General features: G+C 32.9%; 1 protein-coding gene across 6 annotated transcripts in view; it reads right to left on the reverse strand.

The window, feature by feature from the left end:
- LRBA (LPS responsive beige-like anchor protein) overlaps positions 1-20,839 on the reverse strand; it is a 737,219-nt gene that overhangs the window by 293,048 nt on the left and 423,332 nt on the right. For 4 of the 6 annotated variants that reach the window (XM_039234335.1, XM_039234334.1, XM_039234333.1 and 1 more), the window contains one exon: positions 6,543-6,703. In XM_039234335.1, the coding sequence (XP_039090266.1) occupies positions 6,543-6,703 (161 nt within the window). The remainder of the gene's footprint in view (positions 1-6,542; positions 6,704-20,839) is intronic. The other 2 variants (XM_039234337.1, XM_039234336.1) reach the window with 1 other exon arrangement.

Here is a 20,839-nt window from a genome sequence, read left to right on the forward strand (position 1 = left end):
TTAAAGTTTATTTTTATCATACTCATGTGAGATCACAATGTTTATCACTTATATACAATACAAATAGCACCGCCTTATAAAAATATAGAGGCTTTATATTAAATGAGGAAGTCATGGGAAGAAGCTCTCTGTATTTAGTCTTGAATACCATCTATGGGTAAATCAAATTTTGTTTTCTTTCATGCCCACAAATAACAAGCATACTATGCTGCACACATATGAAAGTCTCAGTAAATATTTTGAAAAAAATTAACATATCTAATTAAAATGACTTTATTTTTTAAGCTACAGAGAAATATACCGAAAACTCTCCAATTTTTAGGAAAATAGCAGTGTAAGTTGTTATATCATTGTTTCAAGTATTGTCAAGTATTTATATTTCCTTACTCTAAAATCATAAATACTGCCCTGAACCCAAACAAGGTATTTTCCAATGTATTATCAATGTTGCTAAAAATAAATTAGTCACTGAGATATATAAGAGAAATCACTACCTTCTATATTTTCTTATAAATAAAGCAAATCATAATAAAATAGCAATGCCAATCAGATTTTCGTACAGTATATTACATTCTCTTTTTCTAGATTTACAATTCCTTCTTCAAAGCAGATAATAATAATGCTAATATTAAATAACGTCATGTACTAGGGCGTGTTCAAAATGCTTTACATATTTAATTCTCATAAATTTTCTGCTAATTTCTCCTTTTAAGATGAGTAAACAGGCTCAGAGAGGTTATATAACTTGCACAAGGCACACAGCTAGTGAGAAGTAGAATCAGGAATGAAATCCAAGCATTATGGTAACAGTATCCTAACCACTATACAAATATCAATGTATAAATAATTTAAGGATTAGTTTAGTAATACATTTCTCATAGTGCCTTTAAAAAGATTAAGTCAAAATCACAATAAACAAGAATACAAAAATACTCATTTCCAAACCTAAATTTGATGAGCATATGACAACCAAATTCAGAAAAAATCAAATGTGGGCCACCTGGGTGGCTCAGTTGGTTAAGCGTCCAACTTCGACTCAGATAATGATCTCATGGTGCATAGGTTCAAGCCCCGCATCGGGCTCTGTGCTGACAGCTAGCTTAGAGCCTAGAGCCTGCTTCAGATTCTGTGTCTCCCTCTCTCTCTGACCCTCCCCTGCTCACGCTCTCTCTCTCTCTAAAAAATAAATAAAACATTTTTAAAAAATTAAAAAACAAAAAAAAACAAATCCAATACCTTGCTCATTACTATCTCTGATTATTACCAAACATGTCCTGAAGTACATATACACCAAGCTTACTTGGGGGGGAAGGTAAGGGGGGAAAGAACGGAAAAAAGCTCTGTTTTGTAAATGTGCAAACATTTACAAAAAATGAGAGGAGCCAAGTAGCAATAAGTGATGGCTTAAAATAGCTCAATAAATAAATTCATTCACTTAAATGACCGCTAAATAGAATTTCTTATCCCTTCCAACTGGAACTAAAAAAAAATTTTAATATGTTTTCATCATACTGACACATATTAAAACACAATAAATTTTTAATTGAATAAAATTTTATGAAAAAATTCTGAAGTACTATAAGTCTACTGTATGCACACAAACACCCACTTTAATTTATTTATTTACTTATTTTTACAAGTTCAGATTCTGGAATTGTTCAACCTCAACTGAAAAACCTCTTGTCATGGAAAATATGCAGCTTACTGATATTAGAATGGTTTTCCTGTAATTAACTCCCCCTTGAGGATTTTAAGTTAGCAGCAGTAAAATTACCAACAGTACTCTAATACACACCACATGCGCTGGTGTTCAATTCTCAGTGGTCTAATAGCTCTCTGCTAAAGAACTTTTTTTTGTTGTTTCAAAATTAGAACGAAACTATCTCAAGCATAAAATAAAAGATAATTATGTTTATACATGCTGGGGAAAATATATTTTTAACTTTTGTTTGCCTTCTACTCAATCATTTAAATAAGTATGCACTGTTTTGATACTTTTTGTGAATATATTATACACTAGTATAAAAGTTTAATTGGAGGAAGTCAGAACACACTTCTGGTTCCATTTCAAAGCCTGATTCAGATCTTTGCAGGCTAATACAATTATTACCAAACATGAAAACTATTTAAATTTTCCGTATCAACATTAACAGACTGCCTTCATATAGTCTCTCACTTTATGCTGGCTTAATATTTACCCTAAGTTAGTAATTAAATGGCAATTGTTACATAAAACTGGAGAAATTTGTCAAAAACTTCTTTCTTTGAAACATGACTTTTTATTCACTGAAGCTAAGAGCAATAAGAGGACTCAGAAAATTGGTCCTCAAAATGTAAAGTTCAAGTTCTTTAGAGCTAGATCTAGGCATGAGTTGATTCATCTATGAAACACAAGCTAGCCAAGTAAAATTAAAACAGAAAAAGGACACAGAAAAGTGTTCCACCTATGACACATAAAGCCCCTTTTAAAACTCCATAGCAACAGTGAAACGGAGTCAGCAATAGTCCATACTACAGTAAAATAAGTTTATACATGAAAAATTAGCCACCTTAAAAAATTACTACTGGAATAACAAAGTGACCTCAAACGTAAATAAAATGAATATGGGTATCCACTTAATGTGACATGAAATACCTATACCATAACTACTTATCCTGAATAAGATACATAAAGAATATCTTATATACAACTACTGTCCTAAACTTTAGAGTTTATGTAATCCCAAAGGGTTCCAAGTCAAGAAAATTTACTCTACAAAAATCAGTGAAACTACGAAAAATGATTAGGAGATTAGGAGAATAAGCCAAGTTCATCTCCTAATGACCATGGTTTCCCCAAAAGCTTTGGTTATGGAACCTAATATATGTTGATCCAAAAAAGGAAGCAACAGTATCTGGCATTACTGAAGTTATGAGAGAATGGCATGATATAAGATCTTTACATGGTTTGTCATCCCAAGCAAACCAGATGAATTACCTGTATCATTCCATATGATTACAAGATACTTCTTAAACTAAGTTAAATGCTCTTCATATATTTCCATTAGAATGCACATTCTCTACAAAATGAAAATGTCTTGAATTCAATAGGATTCTACTGCTTAAATGTTTTATTATTTGAATTAAAACCAATCGTTCTTCCATTTAAAACATTTTTTACATGGCTTTAATTTAAATATAAAGTTCCCATTATACTTAACAATGAATTTTAGAAGACAGTGTAGCACTACAGTAAGAAAATCTGATTAGTCATCAGTTAACCTGCGCTTTAGTCCTGTATCCACCAAGAATTATGTGGCTTTTTGTTTCCTCAGTTTCCTTATTTATAAAGAATAAAGTTAGAACAGCCTTTAGCCTTGGTTTCTTTCCATATCTAAAAGGTTCTGATAATAAATAATAAATGTTCTGACAAACTGGGACCTGTGCATTAGGAGAATGTTACAAATCATTACAATTAATTTCTATAAATTTTAAACTATAAAATCCAAGAAAATGCCCTCAAGAATCAAATACCCACCTCTGCTTGCTGCTGCTAATTTCCATAAAGAATATTTAATAATAAGAGGAAGTATTAATTTTAATTTAAAAATATGATTCAGTTTCTGCAAAGTTAAAGAAATCTCCCATTACAAAATGACTTTTATAAATAACCACTTTGGAGGGTCTCTCTTTGAAAAATTACCTAAGGCCCTTTACCCCAAGCAAGTTAATGTGAACTTGGGAAGGGCAATTAAATTGTCAGAATTAAAAAATTTGTTTTTAACTAGAAGGTAGCCAGAAGTAGAGTCATGGGGCTAGTATTGATCGCCTGAACAGAGAACATCACTCTTCAGGTATTTACTCTGCCACCTTTACACCAGAGGCTTTCCTTCAAATCAAATCAATCTATAAAAAAGATGGCTCTTACTACTAAAATACATAACTAATCTCCAACAGCATTTCTATTTAGATGTTTCCCTTTGATAATAATATAGTTCGTGATGTTTTAAGAATCTGCATTAAACAATGTCCTGTCTCCTTAGTTAAATCAATTATAAATAAAGGTGAGAAGTCCTAAAATAGTATAAAAGGGACACACTATCCTCAATAATATCTATTTTAAATATTCAAATTCAACAATGAAGCACAATATTTTTACATGTTAAATTTGGTAATTTCAATTTCTATTTAATCACATTGTTTTGTTTTGCTAACTTGATTTTTAATATGTTTATTTTCATTACCTTACTTACTGTTACTAAATTAAGGATAAAAGAGCAAGAGTTTCATAATTAACACAAAATTAAAACTGGATGTCACCTACAAGATACTTTAATAAAAAATTAAAAACTGAAGCTCTTGACTTACATAATAAATTAGCATAAACTATGCTGAATGAAACAATACCACTGTACAACCTATGTGCTGAGTTTTAAAACCACTAATATTCATTATTTAAAATAAAAAATATATACAAAATATGACAAAAAAAGACTTGTATCTTTTATCAAAAAATATTACATTAAATATGATATATCTCCTTAACTGGAAGACCCCCTGAAGCATCTCCTACATATTTAGTTCTTAAAAACATATATTTCAGATTTAAACTTTGTTTTCAACCTTTCATAGTATTTTAGTCATTGGGAAGATTCATGTACAATATTGTCAAATAAGATGGAATTACATAAAATGCTTAATTTTACTTCTCTCAATTTTCAATTACTGTTTGGAGTCATTAGAATGAATTCTATACAGGATAGAAAAAGTCCTAAAAGACAGTAAGCATTACAATGCTTACTGAATATTTTTTTAACCAGCCTCCTGGCATCACAAAAAGGTGGCGTAACAGTATTTTAAAAGGTAAAGTTCAGTAACAATAAAATCCAAATTTTTTCATTATGAAAAATTCTGTAATTCTCCTAAATGGTTCATGTACTATTTTTGGTTAATGATGGATTTTAATAAGTTCTGTATTAAACCCATACCACAAATTTTAAATTCAGTTACTAATATTTCTCTCCAAATAAAGGATTAACAGCTTGTCTATGTAACAATTTAAGAAAACAATTCCCCCCTCCAGATATAAAAGGAAAAATTTTCACAAAAACATTTTTATTGTCACTGATAGACTTCAGACTTCACAAGTCAATGTTAAATGACAGTTAAGACAGAAAGGTACTTATTAAATTTTAAGTTCACATAGTAACATCTGTTTGATTGAAAAGTATAAAACTGCAAAAAGGGTGATTTTTTTCAATGTAATAGTCATTAGCCAAAAGCAAAAAAAAAAAAAAGGGGGGGGGAAGGGAAAAAATATATATATATAAAACTTTGAAATCTATGGCACCACATAAAAAGCACATGAACCCTAAAAGCAAAAGTGGCCTAATTAATTGTACATCTTATTTCTCCTTCCCCACCTCCTATACTTGAAGATGTAGGGCCCTCAGACTATTATTGCTTTTAGATCACTTTGTTATTGACTATTCTCTGTATGATCATTTATTTTAAAGGACTGATGTCACATTGGGTGTTATATCTGATGACATATTGTGGACATTTTCTTCCAGAAATGGCTCTTTAAGGCTGAGTGCAAGAGGTTAAGCTGCCTGACTGAGGCCAAACCTAAGATCATAGACTTTTAATTTAAATTCTTAATATCCTTAGTGAATGTAATTTCACATTTATTTTGTATACTACATACTATCATTTAACCATAAACTGCTGCATGTTAAACCAATACCTTGAAAAAGGGGAACTAAAACTATCTTATTAAAAAATAACCAATTTATATTTTGTAAAATCAAAATTATTTTAATGTAGAAAGGAGCTTTTCCCCCTTAATCAATGCATCTTAAATGGATTTTAAAAGTGATAAAATACTAAGTGAACCCTATGATCAAAGAGAGTATATTATTAAATCCAAGGACTTTTTCAGTTTTCTCCAATTTACTCATCAGGCTTCTGCCTAATCAGAATCACAGTGATATGCATTATATCAAAAATGGAAAAATGTTTTGTTAAGCTTTGATAACAGGATGATGCAGAATGGGAACATATGAAAATAATGTCTATTCTCTTTTTCCAGGAGCCATCCATCACACCCATCTACAAATCAAGGCTCAGAAAGTATCTGGGCACTTGGACATTTATTACCATCTCTCCCACTTCATAATCTCATGCTAAAATACCATGGTTGAAGGAAAACCACATACACACAACAGAACCTAGAAGCCTATTTGGTTTGTAAATGCTGTCTTTCTGATATTCATGGATTTAAGGCAGGCGTCCTGGATGAATTTACTCAAAAATGAACGTGTTGCTGAAAAAAGAGAAATATTTTATCCTCCTACTCTGAAACAAAGAGTCAATGTTAAGTAAGTTTTGTATGTGTAACATAATAAATAAATACACTTGACACCATAATTTAATATGAACCTACAATAACTATAAAAAATTTAACTTCTCTTTCTGGGGTGAATAACTATGAAATGTGGCCTGGACCATTTTACAGTGCCTTGTAATAATGAAGTTATGATCTTCATTACCAAGTACTGTACCTGCTGCTATTGGCAAGGAGTGGTTTATACACTGACCATGTTCCACGGCTGTTTTTAGTGTCGCTTCAGGATGTGTCGATCCTAGAGGGTTACGCACAAATCGTCGCCGGCGCCGCAAGTCATCTTCCCAGTAGTCAAGGCGCCAGAACTCACGAGGACGACTACAATGAAACAGAGAAGCCACATATGTTAGCAATTATCAAACAGCGTGGTAGCACTGAATTTCTGCATAAAGCTCTCCTTGTTTGCTCTGCCTTTTTTTTTTCCCCTCCCCTTCCTCTTAATTCTCCCTCCACCTCACACTCCCCTTTTCTGCAATCTTTAACTTAGGTATGTCCTTGAAAATAACAATATCACCTTCCAGTCTAAGGAACTCCTTTTCCTTTTTCTTGGAAGGTGAAATGAGCACTAAATACATCATTTTAAAATGAATTGCTGACAGTGTGATCAGTTTCCCCACACTCTAGTGGCATGTGCTCTGATTTCAGCCTCATTTCAGCCTCAGCAGGGCACCTTTCTCTGTAGCTGCATTTATAAACCAGAATAGGGAAAAGGCTATTATAAATATGGTATAGCATTACCTATATTAATCAAAGTCTGTCCCCCTTCATTTTTCTTCCTAATTTGTGCCTTTTTGCACAAGGTCAGTAAATCATACTATGAATTCTTGGTCCAGAAAGTGTTAACTTTAATGAATATCTCAGTTACATGGTTATGTATGTGATAATAAAATATTACTCTGTTTAGATGTGCAGGAATTTAATTAAAATAATCTCTTAAAATATTCATTACATTTAGCCCCTGAGGCTTAGAACAACACAAGAAAATGCATTTCTTTTCCATTTACTGTTTTTAAATAAACCATTCCTATAGAGTGAAATAGCAATCTATTTTCAAGCAAATCAGATTGGATTTCTGTTTTATGTAGTCTGTTTTTATATTTAATTAAAAACTACATGCTATATGATGTGCAATAATTGCTATATCAAAAGCATACTTTTGGAAATGTATTTTTTAAAGGGTTCTACTATATTTTCCCCAATTATGTAGATCTTTTATATGGCAATATATAAATGTCAACTTTCCCTCCTATTAACTAATCATAATCTAGCATGCTAGAAAATATAAGGAAAATACTAGGATGAAGTTTTTTCAGTTACAGTAAAAAAGTCTGCACAATACATTTATTCACTAAAGGTACACAGCATGAAAATTTCTAAGCTTCAACAATTAAGAAAAATCACCATCAAAACTTTTGTAAGGAATGACTAATACAAAATGAAACTGCACTTGTATTTCATGAGCTAATAAAATTGTACCTGTCAGCTTTGACATATTAGTAGTCTTGACCAACTGAGAGTCCCAAAATACTCACTTAAAATGAACTCTTATTTTGATGTCTTAGAGATGTTATCTTAAAAAAATTCAAAACAGGTTTGTAAATAAGTCCCTATTTATAGATTAAAAATTATCTCAGGTTAATAAAAGCATATAAAACAGTACATTATTGAAAGAAGATATGTTTAAAAATAATAGAAATCTGCTGGTCTTTAATGAGAAAGCTGGGGACACAGGGAGAGCATCAAAAATGTCCTTTGCTGATTTTAATCATGCATAAAGAGGAGATATAATGTAATCCAATGGATACACAAAAGTGTTAGAACTGCAGTCCTCAAAAAGAAAAATTAAAAAGCGCTTTTATTCCTTTTTAAATTGCTGTCTACAGTTTAAATGAAAACTATTACAATAGCATTTAAAAACAAGTAAGAAGCACCTAAAGAGTACACACAGAAGCAAAAGACAACAGTTGTTTGAACTCAATTAATAAAATTCTCCTTAGGTGAAAGGGGAAAAGACGGTACACAGATGGCTATGTGTATAGCTTTGATAGTCATGGAGCTTGGATAGGCACTTCATCATTCTGCCTACCTACATTTATCTGTTAAAATTATTATCAAATATCAGCCAGGATGCAGTCGTGAATCACAGGCTGCTCCTCGTCTTCAGGGGAATGATACAATGAGGGTCTATTCATCAGTGCAGCAATCGGCACAAGTAATTAGTTCCCTAGACTGAGATCTCCTACAAAGCCTATTTCAGTCAGCACCACAAACATATGACGATGTAAAGCTAATGAAAGCTGCTAAAATTTGTTAACCTTTTCTGCCATCAATCCTTCTAATATTCTGTGCTTCAGTATTATGCAAAGGTGGTAAATTATTAATTTGTCATTCATCCATCCTTCTGAATTTTAAGTCAAATTAAATGATGTCATTTTTCTTGATAACAATTAAAATTATAAGAGATGTTAAGTTGCTATTACAAAATTATTACTAAATTAGGTAACAATAATATGTTCTAGTAAAATGCATGAGGGTGAAGTCAAATCCAATGGCTATTAAAGCACGTGAGCAATATTTTTTGTCATATAGTAGAAAAACCAGCGGAATTATAAAAGCATTCACAAATTAGCAAGTAACTCAAACAAGATCTATAAGAGTAATAATCAAAATTAGAAGGAAATAGAACTATGATATTTATTTTTGTGCTCTTTAATACTAACAAAAAATGGTCTCAATGGTGACACTTGGCTAAAACAAAAGCCCCAATATATAACTAAGGATTTGTTCATACAGTAGAAAAATATTTAAGGTAAGTTTCATCTTCAAACGTAAATGGAGTACCAAAAATTAAAAAATACTTAGATACAATCCAAAAATCAATAAAGAACTTTATACCTCAGCATGATAATGTTTACAATATTCTGAAGCTAAAACTCAGATTTTCTCAATACAAGTAGTCTACTTACAGTAGTAATAATTTAAAATCATCCGAAGACAAAGCAAAAATCACTTATTTCAGAGCACCAATCTAGAATGTATTACAAAAATCACCTAGAGAGGCCAACAATTTCGATACATTTTCTTGAGAGTCTCTCTATTATAAAGCACTGCTCCAGGTGATACAGGATACAAACCCTCAAGGAACTTACTCATAATGGAATAGCTATTAGCCTCATTTGGAAAAAAACAGCATTTATCATCCAGTTTCTGATGCTGCAAGTAATACATGTTCTTTGGGGAAAAAAAAATCACACTCGTTTTTTCAAATAAGGGTAATTACTAGCATGTTTAAAGTCATTTACATGGGAACAGACCAACGTTTTATCCCCCCAATCCCGCTCCCTCCAATAATATATACTCTCAGTATTAAGTTCTATCATTGAAAAAATGAGGCATGCTTTGTCATTTTAGAAGAGTATTGGAAAGGAGTATGTGTATGTTTCAGTCACCAACTTTCTATAAGTTTTGATCATTCATATAAAGACTGCACTCTTATTTAAGAAATACTTCCACCCCTTCCCCAAAAGCCCCTTGTAGAAAAAAGAGGATAAGAAATTAGCAAATTTGGCATAATTAAGACAACTGTTTTCCCATAAGGTTATGAATTAACCAAAGAAGTTATTGTATATTTTCAGAGTTATCACCAATGGAATGGCTAGAAAAATATTAAAAACATTAGGTATTCAGAAACTGACTGTTAACTAAATACAAGCATGGTTAAGAAGAGAAATAACTTATCCTGAGAATTTGCAAGTATATGTATCTGGATCACTACATTTTTTTAATATATCTGTATCTATCCAAAAAATTATATTAATATAACATAATCCCACATTCACAAATATTATCTATATTCATTTCTACCAGTAATTAAAACTAAGATCCCAAAAAGTATTCATATTAAGGATATGAGACTAGATCACATTAATATCTGGAAATAAAGCCTTCTGTATAAAAGTTGCTGTTGTTAGGTATCCTATTAGTACATAATCTTCAGCCTAAAATCTTTAACTAATAGAAATACACATGTTTTTGAAAAGTTGTGGATGACAGTAAAATTAAATCATTAAAGTTCTAATGATTTTCCCCCAATTCTGTGGCCTAATTGCAAAGTCTGAGATTAAAATTACAGTAAAAGTATAACTGTCTCTTTCTAATTGTAAGTCAATGAAATGTCTTTCTACTATAAAAAAAACTTCACACTTATGTGTTTGTATATACATAGTTTTAACATACCATTGCAATCTACAGAAAATAATATAAACTAATGCCATTTTAATATATAGAACATATATTTTCTGTTCTAGAAGAAGAGAATCAAACAGATTGTTGAAATGTATCTTAGAGGGAAAAAACTTCAAGCAGTAATAGTCTATTAATTCTCTTTCTGAGCTCCAATGTGGTTAGTAATTTGATGAGGTGAAACAAATGAAATAAGTATGACCCAAATGAGAATCAGGTGGAAAAGGCAGAAGAAAAATCAGTAACTAAGATATGGTCCACTTTCTTCGTCTAATATTTAAATGGTTCAATTATAAATAATCTATTATTTTTCACATGTAAATTAGAAGACTTTTTTTTTTTTAATTTTTAAATGTTTATTTATTTTTGAGAGAGAGAGAGACAGAGCATGAGCTAGGGAGGGACAGAGAGAGGGAGAAAGAGAACTCAAAGCAAGCTCCAGGCTGAAATCTAAGCGCAGAGTCCGACGTGGGGCTCAAACTCACCAGTTGTAAGATCATGACGTAAGCTGAAGTCAGACGCTTAACCAACTGAGCCACCCAGATGCCCCCAGAAGACTTTATACAGTCCAGTTTTTTGAGAAAATAAGGCAAGGCAAGTAGTCAATTAACAATGTATAAATGGATGAATATTGAAATAGAATCCTAAAATATTTTCTAATAAAAATGACTGACTCTTTACCTTGACCCAGCTGCTAACAATACAAAGATTAATATTATCCCTGCCCTCATGGAGTAGACAGATGTAAAAATGATGAGAATTAAAAATAAAAGTGTGTAAGGACACACCTGGGTGGCTCAGTCAGTGAAGTGTCGGACTTCGGCTCAGGTCATGACCTCATGGTTCATAAGTTCGAGCTCCACATCGGGCTCTCTGCTGTCAGCAAAGAACCCCCTTGGGATCCTCTGTCCCCTCTTTCTGCCCCATCCCCACTCACTTGCTATAAAAATAAGTAAACATTTTTAAAAAAGAACTGTGTGTAATAGAGCAGAGCTCTATTAAACCAGTATTAAACTGCACAACTCTAGGGGGCAGTGTTCACATCAAAATTTGTATGACACTCCTGGAGTTGTCCAATGCTCATTTTGTATTTCTATATGAACAGCCTTTAGAATGATAGGGTGTTATGAGAACACCTTGTCTTTTTCCCTCTTCATACAATGTTCAGGCTCCTTTCTCTCTCAGAGTTAAATATAACCTTGGGGAAAAAGAACAGAACAAGGCCCTTCAAACACAATCAGTAGCAGAAAAGGTGTTCAAAACAGGACTAACGTTGTCAAAAAATTTTAAAAAACGGGCAAAATTCAATACACAAAATAAAATAATCAAGAACAAAAGAGAAACATTAATTCTTATGTCACTGAAGTCATTAAGCTCATAATTGCTTTATTAAAGTAGGTTTTTTGATATTATTCAGTTAAAGTAGAACAGCGTTAATTACTAAAATCAGTAGTAGCTATGTATGTATTCCAATTATTGCATAACTGATTGTACTCACACTTATTCAAATTAGATACACCTATGGTTGCCATTTTACTGTTTCTAGTGTCATTTTAATGTAACTTGGATCTACATCAAGAAAAGAATGCTAGTTTTAAAGAGAAAAAACTGTCACAATGAAATTGTATTAGAAAAATGTCCCATTTTCCATCTTACCTGTTACCTATGACAATATCTGATAAATCTTGATAGTCTTAACAAAAGTCAGTAATAAATTCTTTTGGCTAAACAAAAGTCCTAAATACTGGACAATTTTAGTACCTTATATTTTGTTATAAAAATTTTATATTACCTGTATTTTTTTAAATTCCTGAATCTGGCTCACTTTCATTTCCATGTTTTTAGATTAAAAATTAATGTTAGATATTAGTTACAACTTAAACAAATGGTAACCTCTAAAAAGAAGTAAACATTATCACTGCACTGTCAGCTAGAAGATAAAAGTGCTTAAGTTTTAGAAAGGTTTCACTTTCTGTATAAATCTTGGTGAAATAATGTTTAGGTACTATAGGGTATCATATAATAAAAGAGAATGCTTTATCTCACAAACTGAAATCTACTGTGCTTTCATGCAGATAGACAGAAAGAATATTAACTAAAGCCTCTATTTACCAAGTACAACTATAACTCAAATGCAGGTTATCTATGCACTGTGCTGCCTTACTAAAACGAAAAGGGGAAAAATAAAAACCTTCAACTACACATATCCAACAGGAGACATCTTCTAAAGCAGAATTCTTTCTTTAATGAGGCCTGATATAGAATCACTAGAAAACTGTATATACTATTTAATTAATTATGTAAAATTATATTTTATGTAGTCATGAGTTTCTTTGTGGTACTTTTTAATGTATTTCTCTGTTAGCTTTTAGAGACATGTAGACACCCATCTTCAACTAGTTATTTACTTAGAATATTATAAAAATATAATTTTGCAACAGGGTCAATTATTTAAGAAATAATCCTATACTTTTCCTAGCTACTGTTAGCCTGAAAATCATTTCTTTATTCACTTAGCATTTTTACCAGGAAGTAAACAAAATGATAATAAAACAAAAATCTAGGCTTAATTGTACTACCAGTTAAAACTCTAACAAAAGACAAATGCAAAGAATATTAAAATAAACAATGCTGTTGAATACTAGAATCCCCAAAACACACCTGAGTAGCCATACTATTTAGACTAATCTGATCAATTTTCTCCAAAAATATGATTTAAAAAAAGTAATTAATCAAACATCTATTTAGTGCCAACTCTGTACCAGTCTTGGTACATCCATATGTGCTTTTATTTTTTTTATGTTATAATCAGGATAAGAAAATCATCACATATCAAAAAAATACAACTTAAAACAGACAACATTTGGAGCACCGGATGGCTCAGCTAGTTGGGCATCTGACTCTTGGTTTTGGCTCAGGTCATAGTCTCACAGTCCAGGAGTTCCAGCCCACATTGGAATCTGCACTGACAGTGTGGAACCTGCTTGGGATTCTGTCTCTCCCCAGCTCTGCCCCTCCCTGCCTCTAAATTTATTTATTTATTTATTTATTTATTTATTTATTAAGTTGACAGCATTTATTGCATTGGGCTAGACACTGTACTGTTTTAAACACGTTGTTACCAACTTTCACAACACTGCCATAACTACATACTGTTATTTTCATTTTAAAGAAACAAGGAAGAAATGAAGTCTCACCCAGCAGTAGTAAATAATAAGTCTATGGGCTTCCAAGCCAATGAGCTTTTCATATGACATTTTCTCTAGAAATACACAGGCTACTATTACAGCTATGACCAAAGTTCTAATTAACCCTGCCTGAGAGGATTGAAGATTTCATTAAAGTTTTAATGAGGATCTACTTTGTAAGTTCCATGAGGACAAGGGTTTGAGTTCATCTAATTCACTGACCAAGCACAGTAACTGGAACAAAGGAGGCACTTAAATAATCAACAAAGGAATGAATAACCTGACTCTTGAAAGAAACTTAAATGATCAACAGAAGTCTGCAGGACAAAATGGAAAAGGTATTACAAGCAGAAGAAAGAGCATGGACAATGGCAAAAACACATAAAAAGACACCTTTATCTTGGGAAGTTTCGGTAACAAGGATCATTTCAAGGCAGCTTAGGAGTAGGAAAAGCTAAAGCAGGAAACCTGGGTTTAGAATCAGATTTCAAAAGGCCTTGTATAATTAACTAAAGTAGTTACCTTTACATCTTATATTCAACAGACAACCAATCTTTCTCAATAGATGGCTAATGTGATCAGCTTTATATGTTATGTGACAGCAATATAAAAAAAAAGGCACTTGTGATGTGAATCTAAGACTAAGATTCAAGAGACCTATCTGAAGAGGAATACATAAAATTTAGTGAGACATTCAATATGGAAGGTGAGAGAAAAGGAGATAATGAGAACAAAACTGAGGTTTGTGACAAAAGGGTAAAGATACTATTTAACTGAAATGATGTAGGTTAAGTAGCTGTGATTGGGGGAATAATCATGTCCTGACACCTAATAATGTCTAGGCAAGTATGTCTAATAACTAATCGGTACAACTTGGAAACTCAAAAAACAGCCTGGACTAGAGATATGAAATTGGGAGATGGAGCAGTTTTGGGAGTTGAGGAACTTACATATTCATCTAACAAAAATATACTGAGAGCTAGGTATGTGCTAGACCCAGAGAAAACTATATTGAAAGGACAGGAGAAAAGTGAAAACAAAACCTGGAAAATTCCAATATTTAAAAAAAATTGCAGACAAACAAATCACTGAAATAGAAAATGTTCCTGACAATCAGTAACATAATAAGAGAACCAAAATAGAACAGTGCCAAAAAAGACAAAGCAGCAAAGACTCTTCAAAAAGTGAGTGGGCAGCAATACTTAATTTTGCATAAAAATGTTTAGAAGGATGGGGTGCCTGCCTGGCTCAGATGGTGGAGCATGAGAAGCTGATCTTGGGGTTTTAATTCGAGCCCCACGTTGGGTGTAGAAGTTACTTAAAAATAAAATTGGTTTTTTTTTTTATTGTTTTAAAGTTTATTTATTTATGAGAGAAAAAGACAGAGTGCAAGCAAGGGAGGGGCAGAGAGAGAGGGAGAAATGAAATCAGAAGTGGACACCAGGCTCTGACCTGTCAGCACAGGGCTTGAACTCATGAACCATGAGGTCATGAAATCAACCAAAGTTGGATGCTTAACCAAGTAAGCCACACAGGTACCCTAAAAATAAATCCTTTAAAGACTTTTTTTTTTTTTTTAATGTTTATTGTTGAGAGAGAGAGCATGAGCAGAGGAGAGGCAGACAGAGAATCCCAACAAGGCTCTGTGCTGCCAGCACAAAGCTTGATAAGGGGCTCAAACCCGCGAAACGTGAGACCATGACCTGAGCTGATGGATGCTCAACTGACTGAGCCAGGGGCCTCCAAAATAAAATCTTTTTTAAAAATGTTTATAAGAATGAAGAATGAAGGAAAGCTTTTATGTTCTTGCATTTTCAATAACTTAGGTGTGCTTGGGTGGCTCAGTCGGTAAAGTGTCTGACTTCAGCCCAGGTCATGATCTCACTGTCCATGAGATGGGATCCCATGTCTGGCTTTGTGCTGACAGCTCTGAGCCTGGAGCCTGCTTCAGATTCTGTGTCTCCCTCTCTCTCTGCCCCTCACTCACTCACACTCTGTCTCTCTCTCTCAAAATTAAACATTAAAAAGAAAGATAATTTATATGCTATCATGAAGTTCACCTGTTTAAAGTGTATAGTCCAATACTTCTTAGTATACTTACAGACTTGTCCAACCATCACCAAAATCTAACTTTAGAATATGTTTATTTCCTACCAAAGAAATCGCATACTCCATACCAGTTATTTCCCATTTTACCTTCCTTGACAATGGACATGTAGATTATTTCACAGTACACAGGGCAGAAGGTAGGTGAATGTGTCTGCTCTGACCTGGATCTTCTTAAGTCTGGACTAATTTTAAAATAAGACAAATTGCAAGGGATTGATAAAAGGCATTTTTATTCATACTGGAATTTTCTGAAGAGCCTAAGGGCTATGAGAATATTTAATTTAAAAAAATTTCCAGTATCTCTGAAGGGTGACTATTAAAATCAAATTTATAATTAATTTATATAATCTTTAAAATTCTATAAAAAATTCAATAATCTTTAAAATTTCTGTATATGATGAAAAACTATTTTGGCTTCATTTATTTTAAAGGACTTAAAATTAATCACTTTAGCTCTATCATATACTAAATCTATGATTTCTACAGAAATCATTGGTCATCTTTGGGCTTCTATTGCTTTATATAAAATACTTATAACTTGTTTAGCCCAGCTCACAGGGTTGCAGTGAGGAATCAAATGAAACAGAGTATGTGTAATTGCTTCAATAACAGTAAAATGCTATGTAAATGTAAGGTATTATTTTTAATTAGTAATGAATTTAAGTGGCTAGTTCTATATGCCATTGCCTTCATAAAGCATTAGCTTAAGTGGTATCACTAGCTACTTCAAACATGACTTAAAAATAAAAACATGGGGTGCCTGGGTGGCTCAGTAAGTTAAGCATCTGACTTTGGCTTAGGCCATGATTTCATAGTCTGTGGATTCAAGGCCTGCGGTCGGCTCTGTGCTGACAGCTCAGAGCCTGGAGCCTGCTTCAGAGTCTGTGCCTCCCTCTCTCTCTCTGCCCCTCCCCCACTCCACTCACAGTGTCTCTCTCTCTCTCTCTCTGTCTCTCTCTCTCAAAAATAAACAAAAGAAAGAAAGAAAGAAAGAAAGAAAGAAAGAAAGAAAGAAAGAAAGAAAGAAAGAAAGAAAGAAAGAAAGAGAGAGAGAGAGAGAGAAAGAAAAAAGAAAGAAGGAAAGAAGGGAAGAAAGGCCCACCCTGATTAATATACCCTTTAACAGTCCCCAGGAATAATTAGCTCCAAGCCCCTGGTAATGATTAGCTCACTTTCTTTAATAAAGATTTCCTTATGCTGGACATTTTATATAAATGGAATCATATAGAATTTTTTGACTGGCTTCTATCATTTAGAATAATGTTTCTGAGGTTCATCTATGCGTAGGATGTATTAATACTTCATTCATACTGGGGGCGGGGGGGGGGGGCTGATCTTGGATTGTATAACTAGAAAACTGAATCATTCACTTGGTTACCTGCCTAGCATTCACTTCTCTTTCCTTTCCTCTTTCCTGAGAAGTGCAATTTTCCTAATTATCCTTTCCCAACAATTACAATTTTGTTCATATCTTACTTCCTAAATGGTTGGGTAACTTAAGGAAAGCAGACTCTAAGACAATGATGACAATGTTGTCATTCTTGCCAGTCACTGGTTCCAGAATCTAGCTTTAAATCAATCACTACATAAATTTTTGTCTGGCAAACACAACCATGAAGAAGACAGAGTGGGGTAAAAGTTTATGTATCCAGAGACATAAAATTGAAAGAACTGTAAAAAAAAAAAAAAAAAAAAATGGATCTAAAGATCTGCCCTCAAGACTTTACATATCTACACTTCATATAAAAGATAATATACTTCTTCACAATTTAATGAAGAATTTCACTTCATTTACAGCCAGGTTTTCTATTACCTGCCTTTGAAACCATCTAACAGATACAAAGATTACTGGTGATGCCATTAGCAATTTGGTTACAGCTGTGAAAGGTAAATCAGAGAGTAACAAATACATGTTTTGTTGGAGACAGGTAATACTGACTTTGAAAAAAAAACTTTTGACAATGAAAGGAATTAGAGAGATAGGGTGGTAGTTTTAAGAGGGTAAAGAATAGATGTAAGCATGTTTGTGGAGGAAAAAGGCCAAATTCAAAACAACAAACAGAAGACTGAAGATAACAAGAGGGAGAAGGTAAGACCAAGCAGCAGGGTAGAAAGATAGAAGAGGCATGATCCTGTGAAAAGAGTGTGATTACCCTGGAATTACCCTGGAAGTGAAAAAGATCACCTTCTTCTTTGTGACAAGATGGAAGGATGGAAGGCTCTGTACTTTTAACAGTTTAGGGTATAAGAAAAGAAAAACTGAGGATCTGATTTTGGCCTGATTATTTCTATTTTCTCTACTCAATAACACATTTTTAACAGAAGAACAGAATAGAGAGGTAAAAATTAGAAGAGCTGCCTTGGGGAATATGAAAGAAAGCTGACTAAAAGCAAGTTTTAGGATGGTTAAGTAGTTATAAAGGTCTAACTGAAATTAGAAATCATTCATGTAGAGCAGCACTAATCTGTACAACTGTGGTTTCTGCCTCCCAGCTATACTCAGCAATCTAAGAACAAGCGTAAAAATAAAGCAGCTAGCAAAACTCACTCAAGATTTAGGACTGATTTGGTTGGCAGGCCAAAATAGGAAAAGTTAAGGAAAATTAGTAGGCTGGTAAAAATGTCTAGGTAGGATAAGAATGATAAACCTGTGATCTTTCTGGACTTTAATAAATAAATATAGGCTTTATTTGGGTTGCTCACTTGGTTAAGCATACAACTTTCCCGAGGTCATGATCTCGGTTCGTGAGTTCAAGCTCCATGTTGGGCTCTGTGCCAACAGCTCAGTGCTCAGAGTTGCTTCAGATTCTCCCTCTCTCTCTCTGCCTCTCCCCAGCTTGTGCTCTTTCATCCCAAAATAAATAAATATTAAATACATATATATAATATGTAATATATATTATTAATATATATAACTATATTATATATAATATAAATACATATATATATAAAATAGCTTCATTAGACATTGATTCATTGAGAAAACAAATTTACTCAGCTTTGTACACCAATATTGATGATAATTTGGTTTCCCAATGAATTTAATCACTGTATCTGCCCCCTTTATTTAATATTATGAGTTTCCAACTTCAACTAAAACAAGCCTACAAAGAAAGAAGGGAGGCTTATACTATATTTGAAGACTGTCCTCAGTCTTCAATCTATAGTATCACTCTAGTAAATAAATAGTCACCGGACTGGACAATATATGTACAGAAAATGATCTAAAGACTGATAAAGATGGGACCTCATTCTTTTGAGAAATATGTTACACTGTGCTCCTGGAAAGGTGATGGTAACTAAAAATTACTGACTGCCCATAATGTATCAGGTATTACAGTAAGAATTTTACATGTGGTCTTATTTAATTCTCAAAACAACCCTTTAATTTAGGAATATAATGCCAAGTTAACAAATTATATCCTAATTTTGTTACTAAGAAACAGAGTTAGACTTCACATCTCTGACTTTCCATTAGCAAAAATATTTTAGTAATGCTACTTCCATATTGCTGTGGAAGTATTTTTATATTAGGCTCATTGATATATTCATTTTGACAAATTACTATTTAAACATTCCTTTTATGAAATGACAGGTCTCAGTGGGACCAAAAACTTTTTATAAATTTTATGAAAAACTACTATCACATATTACAATAAACAACAATTGGAAAACACATAATTTTTCCAGCATTAGCATCACCCAAAATTGAACAGCTATTAGCTATCAGACTGGTGGAATGGGGGTTAGGGGCCATAAGGCTCTGTTGCTTTATAATGGATATGTAAAACTGAGGTAAATACTAAGTACTGTGTAGTACAGGTCAGCATTTGAAAAGCCTGGAAACTATTTTTATTCACCAAAATGTTTCTAGTAGCTCCTATCACTTGACCCAAATACGGAAGCACTAAATGGTTTATAAGCATACATATGAAGGAATATCAGAGCCAAGAACCATTGCTTCGGCATTTCAGACCTCACTTCTCTCAAATCCAGGCCCTATATCACATTTTTCTTGTTTTTGTTAAGAGAGATTATAAATCATAGGACAATAGGAAAAAAAAGCAAAGAAATATCAGCTGCTCTAGTATGATATTTTTACCTTTAAATAATTTAAAGGCTTAAGTGCAACAGCAACCCAGCATAACCCAACACTTCCTGCCTTTAATCCGAAACTCTAAGGAAAACACTGGTGAAAGCAAATAGCCAGCATAAAAGAAAAATATTATATACTTGCTTTACAAGCTAAATTAGTGAAAAGTATGTGCTCCCCATCCACAGGGACAAAAGGGCTTATTATGTTACACTTCCAGGTTTTTAAGACAGTTGGAAGCCGCTTCTTTCAATAGTGGCTGTCATCTCCTAAAAACTTTGCAATACTTTCAATTTTGAAGCAATTATTCACATTCTGAAGTGATTTATTTTCCTCTTTCTTTACTACATTTCAATTTGGCCCTCAATAACCAGTTCCGTTTCGCTTAATTATATTCAATTACAAGTATTTTTTAGGTGTTCGCTATTATTTGGAAAGGTTGAGGTGCTATATAAGGGGTATTCATACAAGGAAAAAAAATCTCTAATCAAGGCACTTAAAATCTAATAAATGGGATAAAATAAGAAAACAATGAATTATATTTCCATGCCCTAAGAAAAGTAAAAATCCAGAGCTTTGGAAATTGAAAAAAAGGAGTAAGTGATCACATATGTTTTAAAGAGATCAGGAAATGCTTTAAGGAGCAAGAGATTTTTTAAAAAGATCTATAAGAAGGGGTCAAGTTTCAACTGATCTACAAGGTAGAAGATGGCATTGTAGGCTTTTCACCATAAGTATAGAGGTCAGAAAATTGGAAGCAGTCCCTTTGGTTGGCCCCAGCAGAAAATGAGGTAGAAAAGAATTGTTGGGTCCTGGCCATAA

Source organism: Hyaena hyaena, unplaced genomic scaffold (assembly GCF_003009895.1).
Source record: "Hyaena hyaena isolate Hyena2069 unplaced genomic scaffold, ASM300989v1 scaffold_89, whole genome shotgun sequence".
Lineage (NCBI taxonomy): Eukaryota > Metazoa > Chordata > Mammalia > Carnivora > Hyaenidae > Hyaena > Hyaena hyaena.